Source organism: Pseudophryne corroboree, chromosome 8 (genome assembly GCF_028390025.1).
Source record: "Pseudophryne corroboree isolate aPseCor3 chromosome 8, aPseCor3.hap2, whole genome shotgun sequence".
In the NCBI taxonomy this organism is placed as follows: domain Eukaryota; kingdom Metazoa; phylum Chordata; class Amphibia; order Anura; family Myobatrachidae; genus Pseudophryne; species Pseudophryne corroboree.
Window position 1 is genome coordinate 117,816,825 of NC_086451.1, and position 13,657 is coordinate 117,830,481.

Consider the following 13,657-nt stretch of genomic DNA (forward strand, 5'->3'; position numbering starts at 1 on the left):
GTTGGGAGAGTGCGATTGGAATGCAGAAGCGCTTTTAGAATGACTGCTTCGCTAAGATCAGGAAAGTGTCTCTGCCATCTAGTAATACCAGTGTCGTAGTGGCCTCCATAATACGGTGTTCGCAATATTTTGTAAAACATAGAAATAGCTCCTCTAGTATTAAATGTAGACTGAAGGGCAATGTCCAACCGGTTCACCCAGTCCATGGGAGAAAGATAAGAAATCACTTTGGAAACATAATGTTGTGCTTGCAATAAGGCTAGATTATGAATTTGTAAAAAGGAAAATTTAGAATGAGCCTGAGAAAAGGTGAGGGTACGTTGTGTATTTGCATTAGTAAGCTGACGAACCGTCGTAAGTCCTCTTTTAGCCCACAAAGTGAAGGGAGCAGAAGCCAATCCGTGTTGGAAGTTTACATTACAAATAAAGGGAAGAAACAAGGAATATGGGCCCTCATTCCGAGTCGTTCGCTCGTTCTTTTTTTTCGCATCGCAGTGAAAATCAGCTTAGAGCGCATGTGCAATGTTCGCACTGCGACTGCGCTAAGTAATTCTGCTATGAAGAAAGGATTTTTACTCACGGCTTTTTGTTCGCACCGGCGAACGTAGTGTGATTGACAGGAAATGGGTGTTACTGGGCGGAAACACAGCGTTTTATGGGCGTGTGGCTGAAAACGCTACCGTTTCCGGAAAAAACGCAGGAGTGGCCGGAGAAACGGGGGAGTGTCTGGGCGAACGCTGGGAGTGTTTGTGACGTCAAACCAGGAACGACAAGCACTGAACTGATCGCACAGGCAGAGTAAGTCTGGAGCTACTCTAAAACTGCTAAGTTTTTTTTGTTCGCAATATTGCGTAAACTTCGTTCGCACTTTTAAGATGCTAAGATACACTCCCAGTAGGCGTAGACTAAGCGTGTGTAACTCTGCTAAATTCGCCTTGCGACCGATCAACTCGGAATGAGGGCCATGAAGCGTTGAGTTTCCACTTATTGCGGATCGTATGCCAAACTGACCATGCTGACATTAAGAGAGGGTTATCTAGTATTTCTGGCGGGACATCGGATTTCTGAAAATGCAAAAAACAAACCAAATCTGTATTGGTAAGAAAGGATTGTTCCACTGAAAAATTGGAATATAATTCAGAGTGTGAAATCCAATCTTTGATGTGTCTACATATAGCAGCATGGTTATATATTTCCATATTTGGAAAATTAATGCCTCCTTCGGATTTAGTTCTTTGTAACAACCGAAGACTAAGGCGAGGTTTTGTTTTTTTCCAAATGAATTGTCGAAAAGCCGCATCAATTCGTTTAAGATCCGTCTTAGTAAACAAAAGTGGCAGAACCTGAATGGGATATAGCAGTTTCGGAAAAGTAATCATCTTTATAAGGTTAGCTCTTCCCAGATAAGATAATCGTAAATGTTGCCAACCATCCAGCTCCTTAAGAACTGTATCAATAGTACTTTTTATGTTAATAGTATATAGATCATAAATATTTCTGGGAAGGCGAATCCCTAGGTAAGAGATATAGGTATCTGCCCACTTCAGATCACCAACCTGTAACGTACCCCTACGAAAGGAGGCGTTTAAGGCCATAATAGTAGATTTGGAGTGATTGATAGTGAAACCCGATATCTCACCAAAGTCTTCTAGTTTAGAGAGAAGGGGCAATAAGCACTCATGGGGATTAGAAATAAAAAGAAGAAGATCATCAGCAAAGGCGGCTATCTTAACTTCTGTACTGCCATAGGATATACCTCGGAAAAGGGGCCAGGATTGGAGAATTCTTAGCAGGGGGTCTAATGCAAGATTGAAGAGTAAGGGCGACAGAGGGCATCCCTGTCTAGTTCCCCTAAACATTTGAATGGAGTCGCCTAAGAGACCATTGATTAACAATTTTGTCTTGGGGGAATTATATAAGTATTTAATTAAATTAATGAAGGAAGAATCAAACCCTCTCTTCTGCAATACAGCATATAAATGGGGCCATAAAATTTTATCGAATGCCTTTTCGGCATCTAGGCTTAGTAATATATTAGAAGATTGATTCTGAGTTGCTGAAGAACATAAAGCCGCTACCGCCACTCGAACATTACGAACCATGTTCCTACCATGGGTGAAACCAGATTGGTGGGACGTTAGGAGGGAAGGAAGGATTGTTTGTATTGAAAATCATTTCTGCATAGTCTGGTTCATAATATGTTCTGTTATTACCATAAATTGAGTAATGTTAAACTGTACATCAATGTTATTTGTTGACCTGTACAAGTTCATGATACAGTTAATGTACAGTATGGAGTTTTGAATATTAAATGTCCTATTTTGCTGGATATGTCCAGTGGAAAGCGTTTGGTGAGGACAGGTCAGACAAGCAAGCAGTCAGGGCAGAAGATACAAAGATACACGTTCTCCTATACACACAGTGTAATTGTGAGGGAATTCAGCGGTCTTCTGGGTACATAATGATAGAGTAATAAGAAAAACTTTTTAGTGGTATGGTGCGATGTGCACAAATTGCGTTATTCTTTCTGTGATTGTGGTGAGCAGGACTTTTCTGAAAGGATTTACGTCTCTTTGTTTTACATATACCATCTGTTATAGATTACAAATAGTAATATAGATAAATGGATGGGAGTTCGGTCAATTTAATATTAATTTATCTGACTGATATTATAAGTAGACTGTTACAATTCTCCTTCTCATAGAAATGTGAAAGTGCAAGTGTAGGCTAATAACCCTTCTAGATATAGTACAGGATGGGCGCTTTTTAATAATCCTTCTAATTGTGAAGGATTATGTGATTACTGGAAGAACAGAAAACTGGATACAATAATAAAGTAGTTATCGCACCGAGAATTGTAGGCTATTACTGTCTAATTGTAATGGATTATATGATTACAGGAGGAGTAGAAACTGGACACAAAAAAATAACATTTATTTAGCCAATTAGTGGGAACAAAGAATATTTGTGTGGTCATTTGTTCAAGCTAACATTAATTCTATACCCAATGGTTCCTCTTTCCTACAGCATGCATAATTAAAACAGGACGAAAACATTTATTACTTTAGCCAATAGATGGCAGCAGAGTCACCTTTAACATATACCATTAACTTGGAAGATACAGATATACAGTACTTGAAGTCAAGTGGTCATCCCTGATAGATAAGCATCTGGCTAAACCACACTTCATTAGAATATAACACACAGGGGTAAATTTACTAAGGTGGGAATTTGTCCTTTCTGAAAATATTGCCTCATAGTTGGAGAATTTCACTATCAGCAATTTAACTGCATGCAGTTGGCTTTATTTGGCTGTACAAAATGTGGGGTAAATTTACTAAGGTGGGAGTTTTTTTTTTAGAACTGGTGATGTTACCCATAGCAACCAATCAGATTCTATCTATTATCTTATAGAAGCAGTTAGATAAATGTTAAATAGAATCTGATTGGTTGCTATGAGCAACATCACCAGTTCCAAAAAAAACTCCCACCTTAGTAAATTTACCCCACAGTTTGTACAGCCAATTAAAGTTAACTGCATGCAGTTAAATTGCTGATAGTGAAATTCTCCAATTATGAGGCAATATTTTAAAAAAGGACAATGAGTTAATTAAGAAAAGTTACTAGTTACAACTGGATGCAGATTCAAACACATTTTATACATGAGACAATGGGGGTAATTCCAAGTTGATCGCAGCAGGATATTTTTTAGCAGTTGGACAAAACCATGTGCACTGCAGGGGGGTGCAGATATAACATGTGTAGAGAGAGTTAGATTTGGGCGGTGCGTGTTCAAACTGAAATCTAAATTGCAGTGTAAAAATAAAGCAGCCAGTATTTACCCTGCACAGAAACAAAATAACCCATCCACATTTAACTCTCTCTGCAAATGTTATATATATCTGCCACACCTGCAGTGCATATGGTTTTGCCCAACTGCTAAAAAATGTTCTGCTGCGATCAACTCGGAATTACCCCCAATGGGCTTTAATTTATAGCCAGCACTTTTCAAATCTGTCACATCTTTGGTGGGTTTGGCTGCTGGATTTGAAGGGGCAATTACCTTAAATATGAAACGGCTTTAAATCCAGTGGCTGAAACCGACAGAGATGTACAGTAGCAGTGCTGTTTAGTGAATTTAACCCAACGTGTTTGAAAGAGATTTTATTTTAAACTAATTAAAATTATCCATTATTTCAAAGTAACTTAAAATACAGTACATATATATGTCTATATACGTATAAAGATAATATAATAATATGTAAAAATGAAAAGTTCCTAACACAGCAGCAATGGCTTTCCCTGTGCTCGCATCTTTCCTCTACCTTCCTAAATTTAGAGGGAACTAGCGCAAGCTGGTTACATTGAAGCTATTTTAAGCTTTCACATTATTATGCTAGGATCTCTAGACAGGAACATGTACAGTCATAGACTCAGGAAACATCAAAAATTAAAGAGTGAGAATAAATTCATACCCTGCATATAAATCAGGATTTAATTAAGGGAGAGATGTACTAAGCAGTGATAAAAGTGAAGTGAGCCAGTGGAGAAGTTATCCATGGCAACCAATCAGCATTGACGTAACATTTATAATTTGCATACCATAAAAGTATACAGAGCAGCTGATTGGTTGTCATGAGCAACTTCTCCACTGGCTCACTTCACTTTTATCACTACTTAGTACATCTCCCCTGCTCTACAAAATAACCACATTTCAAACTTATCCTGATAAATAATATAACACAAATTGTGCCAAACACATACCTCACAACTTTTGTTGTCTGTACTTCGGGACTCGTGTGTCATAGGCCTCCCTGAAAAGGATGTGTGGCCTTGGATGGATGGGAGCGTAACTTTAGGTGGGGGCGTGGGTTTGGGCGAGTGGGCATGGCCTATAATCACGTTATCCCATTTTCATTATTTTGGGGGCGTGCCCAGTGCTTCCTGAGCAGCTGGGCAGTCCCCAGCTCACCTCCCTGCACTGTTTAGATGCCGTGCGATTCAGGACTCACTCACTGCTTTGCAGATCAAAGGCTCCGCAACCGTCTCCCGGACACTGCAGTCTGCGGATGGGACAGCGGGATGGTGTCTGAATTGCAGGAATGTCCTGCTGGAATTGGAAGTTGGTAGGTATGCAAACACAGAAACTTCATGTAATCTGGCCTGCAGGAACTAGTTATTCTGCCACTCAAATGGGAGACTGTGCTCCCTACTGTACATATTACATTACTACCACTTGTATGCTATTTGCTTATAGTCCAAGGACGCAGCAGTGATGCAGAAATATGAAAGAGGCACCTGAGAGAAAAAGACGCCCAACCCCGGCATCACAGATACAAGTGCTGCGTCCGAAGATGCAGCATCGGATTCCCATTGGTCAGTCTTAGATTACTGTAGAATGGCTGCAGAACTCTGCAGCAAGGCCAGTAAATATCTGTTGGAAGACGCAGACTCTAGCCTTGGCGCGCCATGAAAAAGGGGCCGTTACATCCCCATTTTCTAAAACAGCAACCCTCCCTGCCCCCAAACGGTTGCAGCCTTTCAATCAATCTGTGGTTTCCTCGACACTGCGACGGGAGCAGCAGCTGCAGTGCAGCACGTGCACACACTACAGCTTCGGCACATGCTCAGTCCACCCGCTATCGGAGCTGTACGCAAACTAGAGATGAGCGGGTTCGGATTTACTCGGTTCTTTAACCCAGAATTATCGCCATTTCTTATTTTCTGGATTTTTCTTATTGGATAACCAAAACACGTGACGTTCGAATAAGGAGATTCGGGTAAATCCGAGTAAAACCGAGTAAATCCGAACCCGCTCATCTTTAATGCAAACTAGGTTAGCTTAGAACTCTGAATCAGGCCCAGTTGAGAGGCCTATTTATCATTGCCGTTATAAGACTGATTTTTTTTCCTATTGTTGTGGTACTATATAAAAAATAATAGTCACTGTGGCAGCAGGGCGATAGTTTAGTGCTTCGCTAGGCCAGTCTCCGCAGATGTGTGCATATATAGATGTGTGTCTTCTGCCACTGCCTTGCCCGGTCCTGCTTCTTAATCTGTATAACGTCCCTTATTATAATTGCTTTACTAAACTATCTGTATTGCCAGTGGATGACTGGCAATGATTTAGCTTTTGGAAAGACTACAAAAAACCTGCCCACACATGACACTACACAAACAAGCAACTGCTAATTTTTACAACACATCAATCTTCTAAATGCAATCAAAATGTACATTTGATAAAAACTAATAAAACATATATATATACAGTATGCAATTTGTTTTGCATGCATGGTAAAGAGAGAGATGGATCTGAACACTTTTCAGACTTAAATAAATGAGTTGTCATTTTCTAGGATTTAGGCAGGATATAATAATGCATAGGTATGTTTCATTTATGAGATGAGTGAAGAGCGAAAGTCATTTCAAAGACTGTCCTAGATAGTTAGAAGTTGATTTATTGATTTGAGCAACTTCTTCACTTTATCTCTCTCCAAGGGCAAGAAGTAACAGAGTCAGTGATCGTCGGACGTTCTCAGACGTTTTTCCAAAAAGGTAATCACGTACAAGGCAAAACCATGCCTTGCAAGTGATTGCCCCTTTAAAGAAATGTCTGAGATTGGCCGTCACTTCTGGCGATCTCGAACCCTATTAGATCTTGTCCCATGGTTTGAAAAATCTCCCTCCTAAGTGATTGGAATTTTAACATTCTGCTTTCAATGTATAATTGCTAATTCCTTTTTTTTTACGCCTAGGAAAACATAATTTGAGTTGTGTGTAAAATATTGAATTCTTCTACATAATGCGCTGTTTTATCATTTTCTTTTGACAAAATAGTGATTTCCATATGTAAATAGATTACCTTCACAGGAGAGTCCATGGGAAGTAACTCCGGATAGTGCCTCCCTGCACACGTTGCAGAACGTAGGTCTGGCGTGTGAACAGGCGTACCAGTTATGCATTCCCGAAAAATGTTCCATGTTAAACTGAGTCGGCTGGAAGCAAAAATGACAATTACTACATGTCCACTAGAGGCTTTTTTATATCCAGAATTACTCCTCAAAACAATAAAGGGCTGCAACACACTATCATAAAACCCATTGCACAGAAGATAACGCCATTGCATGACATCACTGGCTGCATGCCTATATTCTACTGATTGAATTATCATGAAGAATTGATGTACCTCATTAAGCTCCCACTTCTGGACAGATTTCAGGGCTCCGATCCAGTCCTCCATCTCTTTCCTATTCTCGGCACACAAGATGAGCTTGCGGAATGGAGTGATAACCTGTGTAGTAGAGGACAAGAAAGTCACAGACTGTATCTATCTCCTTGCATGTCTCTCTCAAACTTCGATTTTTTACCGTCTAGCTTTCTCTGTCTCCACTCCCTACATCATATATTTCAGTGTGGGAATTGTACTGTCCTAGAGTGAGTTCAGCAATCTATAAAATGCATTGATCAGGCAGAGAACTGGGAAGGATAATGGAACAGAGATGGGGAGGGGGGAGGGAAAGAGAGATAAATATAGAAATACCCATACATAATCTATTCGGAGGATGCACTGAAATAAGAAAAGCAAGGGTTTAAAAGGCAAAAGATATGAAAGATAATATCAGTAAAAAAATATATACTGATTAAGCAAAATAGAATGCAGTTAAAATATCATACAAATAGATAGGCATAGCTAACATATGCAAGTGATCCAGTAACTATGGGGGTAATTCTGAGTTGATCGCAGCAGGATTTTTGTTAGCAGTTGGGCAAAACCATGTGCACTGCAGGGGAGGCAGATATAACATGTGTAACAGAGAGAGATTTGGGTGTGGTGTGTTCAATCTGCAATCTAAATTGCAGTGTAAAAATAAAGCAGCCAGTATTTACCCTGCACAGAAACAAAATAACCCACCCAAATCTAACTCTCTCTGCACATGTTATATCTGCCTCCCCTGCAGTGCACATGGTTTTGCCCAACTGCTAACAAAAATCCTCCTGCGATCAACTCAGAATTACCCCCTATATGAGGCTTCATGAAGTATGGCAACACCTGTACAGAATCATCTTGAAATTAAATTAATTAGAAAATCAATTAAAATTGTAATTCTTAAGTAGCTTTGCTACAACTGACAAAGTGACGCTTAAGTATTGTAGGTAAAATGCAGAAAGAATCCAGATTTGCCTCTATATTTATAGAATTTTGGGGTCAATTTATCATTATAAACATAGGCGTCGAGGACATGTCTGTTTTTTTCCTGCTGCTTATTGCAGTGAAAAATAAATCAGTTATCCCCTAATTGAAATGAAATATTGCTGTGGTGGCTGGGCAGTAGTGGCCTGGAGGAGTAAGTGCTAACTAGCTGCTACGCAAAGCAAAGCGAAAACAAGTCCTATTACAGCAAAAGGGGCTCTTTATCCAGTGGTACAGTACATATGCCCCAGGAACATAAAATACCATCTATGGTGTGCTCGGGAGACCATAGTAAGTTCCTTACTGCCGCTATATTGGCAGAATGATGTAGATTAGAGGTTCTCAAACGCGGTCCTCAAGGCACTCAACGGTCCAGGTTTTAGGTACATCCATGGCTCAGCACGGGTGTGGTTCATCAAATCGACAGTATCTAGGTCGACAATGTTTAGGTCGACCACTATAGGTCGACAGTCACTAGGTCGACATGGATGGAAGGTCGACAGGGTTTCTAGGTCGACATGTGCTAGGTCGACAGGTCTAAAGGTCGACATGAGGTTTTTTTTTTTTGTGTCGTTTTCTTCGTAGAGTGACCGGGATCCCAAATTAGTGCACCGCGTCCCCTCGCATGGCTCGCTTCGCTCGCCATGCTTCGGGCATGGTGCCTTCGCTCCGCTACCGCTTCGCTCGGCACACTTTACCGTTCCAATCGTAGTCCACGTGGATCGTGAAGTATGAAAAAATTCAATAAAAAAAAAAAACTCATGTCGACCTTTAGACCTGTCGACCTAGCACATGTCGACCTAGAAACCCTGTCGACCTTCCATCCATGTCGACCTAGTGACTGTCGACCTATAGTGGTCGACCTAAACATTGTCGACCTAGATACTGTCGATCTTCAGACCGGATCCCCTCAGCACATATGGTTAAATCAAATTGACTGGCGTGCTAATTAAGTCACCTGTGTCCAAGCATGGATAAACTGAAAACCTGAACTGTTGGGGTGCCTTGAGGACCGCATTTGAGAACCTCTGATGTAGTGACAATTCCCACATATCGCCAATACAGGATTCAGGGGCAGATTTATTAAGCTCGGTGAAGTGATAAAGTGGAAGGTGATAAAGGACCGGCCATTTAGTAAATGTACCCCTTTGTCTCCATGTTAGCTTGTTTGGAAAAGGTAATTGGGTTCTGTACTAAAACTGAATTATCAAAAGGCTACTTTAGCATAAAACTGTTTGTACCGTGAAGCTGTTGTTGATGTTCTTGGTACTGGTTTCAGCCACACTGGCATCAGAAAGGTCTACTTCATCAAAAATCAAAGACTGCAGAAAAAAGTACAATGTTTACTGGGCATGGAATGCTTAATGTACTAACATTACTAAAAGTAGAACTCATTGCCGAGCAGTAGGTTTAGTGCTATAATGTATACAGAAATATATGAAAATGAAGACCTTTGAATCCTTGGCATAGTACAAGGTTCTTCCTCGGAGCTTGAAGTAACGTCTCTTCCATCTCTGAAAGGAGCTGGTCTGTTTCAGTAGAATTCCTTCCTTCACACTTTTCTGCAAATAACACAATACACAGGCTGGATGTGATTCTCAAATAAAATCCAAGTCTTTCAATAAAATACAAGGTAAGGGCATTGAAAAAGTCCCTCTATATGTCTTTGGGAGTACAGAACACTATGTCTAAAATAGGGCCTGATTCATAGATGAACGTACATACATTTGTACACAGACACTGTGTGAACATATGCAAATGCCGCAGTGGCCTGGATATGTATTGTGACGCCCACTGTTGGCTTTGCACATCCCAGATGCTGTGTACAAAGGCACTGCATCCGTCACAGATTAGTCAGTTATCAAAGTTCTGAGTACAGATGTAGCCGGGCTCAGCTCAGTGCGTGCATCTGTACGCACGGTAGCACGCACTGCGGATCTGTAGCTCTATGATGACGCAGCATGGCCACAGGAAGTAAGGTGTTGCAGACCTTGTGCTGCATACGGGATCACAGTTACAGCCTCAAATATGCGATAAGACGGTTGCGACACTCCTATGTTTTTGCCGCCACTTCCCATTACCTCCCCCAAACAGACCCTGGTCAATCACTTTGCAAAGGATTCCTTTCTGTGTCTGTTGTAACACCATTGTGGCACACGCGCAGTGCAAGTTATCTTATAGTCCCTCAACTGCTATAAAACTGGGTACATCTATGAATCAGGCCCATACTCTATGGTTCAAAATGATTAAGTGGAGAGGAAAACATGTTGTTGGCTGGTAAATTACTAAAAAAAAATAAAAAATGTTTGTAGTAGAATTCTGGATTTTTCTGCCAGACAGCAAATGGTGTGCTGAAATGTAACAGCTTAATTAACTGGAAACTGTTCCTCTATATACATGCAATGCCTGTTGTTGACATGCCCACTCACAAACTTTCTATCATAAATCTATAATACATTTTATGACAGCTTGATTTAATGACTTAGTATTAGTCATTCAAAAGAAGTCTATAAATCATTATGTAATAGATTAATGTAATATATGTAAAGACAACGCCTGTCACTTTCAATAGAGCGATAAGCCACACCAACAAACTATAGTACATATATATATATATATATATATATATATATATACCCACACACACATATACCCAGAGTTTCGCACTCCCATCATATGTCCAACCCTGGGGTGCACTGTACCGGTCACACTCCACCGTGTCACGATCCGGGTATCTGGACGCCATTTCTTACCCATCAGATGCCTCCTAAGGCTGGCTCAGCGCTCCAGGACCGGATTCCATCTGTTATCCTGATGTGTACATTCCTGTATCCTCTCCTGTCACTCTGGGACGCTGTCACAGTAAACGCCATATTACACCTGGCATGGCGTCTCCCGCGGCCTCCGCCGCCGTCCCTGAACTTCTGCATGCAGAGTGTCTGAGTGGCGATTACGTCAGCCGCGGCCTCCGCTGTGTCCGCGTGGTTGGATGTGCATCTGTCAGCCTGGTGCCTCCTGTCTCCGGTGGCCGGCGCCGCCATTACTGTTTTCATTACCACATGGATTACAAACCAAACTTCCCTCCAAGTGTCTGCATGGGCGCAGCCATCTTGGATTCTGTCAGCTGATCATTTCCACCAATCTGTTCTCAGTATTGATAATCTGCATAATTGCCTAGCCAATCCCTTCCTTGCTGCAGGTATAAATACACTGTGCCTGAGCAAGGAAGGCGTCAGTGCTTTGGTTGTCAAACCTAGTTCCTGTTTGTCTCTCTCCTGTGATTGTCTTCCAGGTTCCAGCTCCTGTCTCAAGACTTCCACCATAGAGACCCGCACCAGCATTCCACCTGCGGTGTAGCCTGACTCTCCAATCCATTGTGGATTCATCTGTTTCCAGCTACAACATTACCTGCTTCCAGCTCAGCTTCCAGCAGAGTACAGCTTCCCTTAAAGGGCCGGTGTCCTTTCTACACTTTACCACTCTCCACCGGTATTATTATTTCTCCGCTCTCAAGTTCTACATTTCAGTTCATATTTCATCGCTCCCAAGTTCATTTATTATTTAACTGGTTCCAGCCAGTATCCACTCCGTGCTAACAACAGTCTGGTTCCAGCCAGTATCCACAGCAGCTGTTTTATCTTCAGCAACCCAGCTTTTCCTGGAACACCAGCTGGCACAATCCTGGGTTATCTCCATTGCTACAGTCGGGCCTGGTAAGGACTTTCCATCTAGAAGATCATAAGAACTATCTCACACTACCAGTGCCCTGTGGCTCCTGCCATCCTGTAGTACCCAGGAACTGTATTTATTCTTTGCTGACTTTTACGTTTTCTTTTACTGCTGCTGTGTTGCGGAGTTGTCATAATAAACATCATTGACTTTTATCCAAGTTGTCGTGGTCACGCCTTCGGGCAGTTATTATTCATGTTACTTACATGTCCAGGGGTCTGATACAACCTCCCAGGTTCCGGTACATCTCAGCCCCTACAACTGAGGCTGCCTCCCGTCATCTCAGGCCCTCAGTTGTGACAGTAAGCACTGACCTAATGAATCCAGCCGGAGACCAGGATCAAGCGGCCAGGCCGATGCAAGAACTGGCAGCCCGACTAGAACATCAGGAGGCTGCACAGGGCCACATCATCCGCTGTCTCCAGGATCTCTCTACTCGGCTGGATGGGATTCAGACAACTCTCCGTGGATCAGGCGCGTCTGGTGCGTCAACCACAGTGACTCCAGCTATAACCCCACCCACCTTACCCATTTCTGCTCCACGTCTTCATCTTCCAACGCCAGCAAAATTTGACGGATCTCCAAGATTCTGCAGGGGATTTCTCAACCAGTGTGAGATTCAGTTTGAGCTACAACCTGGCAATTTTCCCAGTGACCGTACAAAAATTGCCTACATTATTTCTCTTCTCAGTGGCTCAGCCCTTGATTGGGCATCACCGTTATGGGAGAGGTCCGACACCCTGCTATCTTCCTACACTGCCTTCGTGTCAACATTCAGGCGCATCTTCGACGAGCCAGGCCGGGTAACCTCAGCTTCATCCGAGATTCTCCGTTTACGCCAGGGGTCACGTACTGTAGGACAATATCTGATACAGTTCCAGATCCTGGCATCCGAACTGGCATGGAACGACGAGGCCCTGTATGCTGCATTCTGGCATGGCTTATCTGAGCGTATTAAAGATGAGTTAGCTACCAGAGACTTATCTTCTAAGTTAGATGAGCTAATCTCACTCTGCACGAAAGTTGATTTACGTTTTAGAGAGAGAGCAACTGAGCGTGGAAGATCATCTGCTCCAAAATCTTCTGCTCCTCCTCCTCGTCAACTGTCACCATCTAAAGATGAGCCCATGCAACTTGGCCGTTCCCGTTTAACTCCTGCTGAGCGCCGAAGACGTCTCTCCGAGTTTCTCTGTCTCTATTGTGCAGCTCCGTCTCACACCATTAATGCCTGTCCCAAACGTCCGGGAAACTCCAAATCCTAGCTCGCCAAGGAGAGGGCCGGCTAGGAGTAATGATCTCCTCTCCATCTCCTCAAGATTGTAATCTCCCAGTCTCGCTTCAAGTTGCTCAACGTTACCGGAACGTCATTGCCCTCCTTGATTCCGGAGCAGCTGGGAACTTTATTACCGAAGCCTATGTTAAACGGTGGTCCCTACCCACCGAGAGACTTCCTTCGTCCATTTCTTTAACTGCCGTGGATGGCAGCAAAATTTTTGATGCAGTTATTTCTTTAAGGACTCTACCAGTTCGTCTGAGAGTGGGAGTTCTTCATTCCGAACTTATTTCTTTTTTAGTGATTCCAAGAGCCACACATCCTGTGGTCCTGGGCCTTCCATGGCTCCGTCTTCACAATCCTACAATTGATTGGACGACTACGCAAATCCTGGCATGGGGTTCCTCCTGTGCTGAGACATGTTTGTTTAAAGTATTGCCTGTCTGTTCTTCCTCCCCCAGGTC

At 42.4% G+C, this 13,657-nt stretch overlaps 1 protein-coding gene across 4 annotated transcripts in view; it reads right to left on the minus strand.

The window, feature by feature from the left end:
* The window catches only part of LOC134948713 (diacylglycerol kinase eta-like), a 374,912-nt gene that overhangs the window by 108,813 nt on the left and 252,442 nt on the right, over nucleotides 1-13,657 (minus strand). For all 4 annotated transcript variants that reach the window (XM_063936893.1, XM_063936894.1, XM_063936892.1 and 1 more), the window contains 4 exons: nucleotides 9,643-9,753; nucleotides 9,433-9,513; nucleotides 7,187-7,291; nucleotides 6,863-6,995 (listed from right to left, as the gene is read on the minus strand). In XM_063936893.1, coding sequence (XP_063792963.1) covers nucleotides 6,863-6,995; nucleotides 7,187-7,291; nucleotides 9,433-9,513; nucleotides 9,643-9,753 — 430 coding nt within the window. The remainder of the gene's footprint in view (nucleotides 1-6,862; nucleotides 6,996-7,186; nucleotides 7,292-9,432; nucleotides 9,514-9,642; nucleotides 9,754-13,657) is intronic.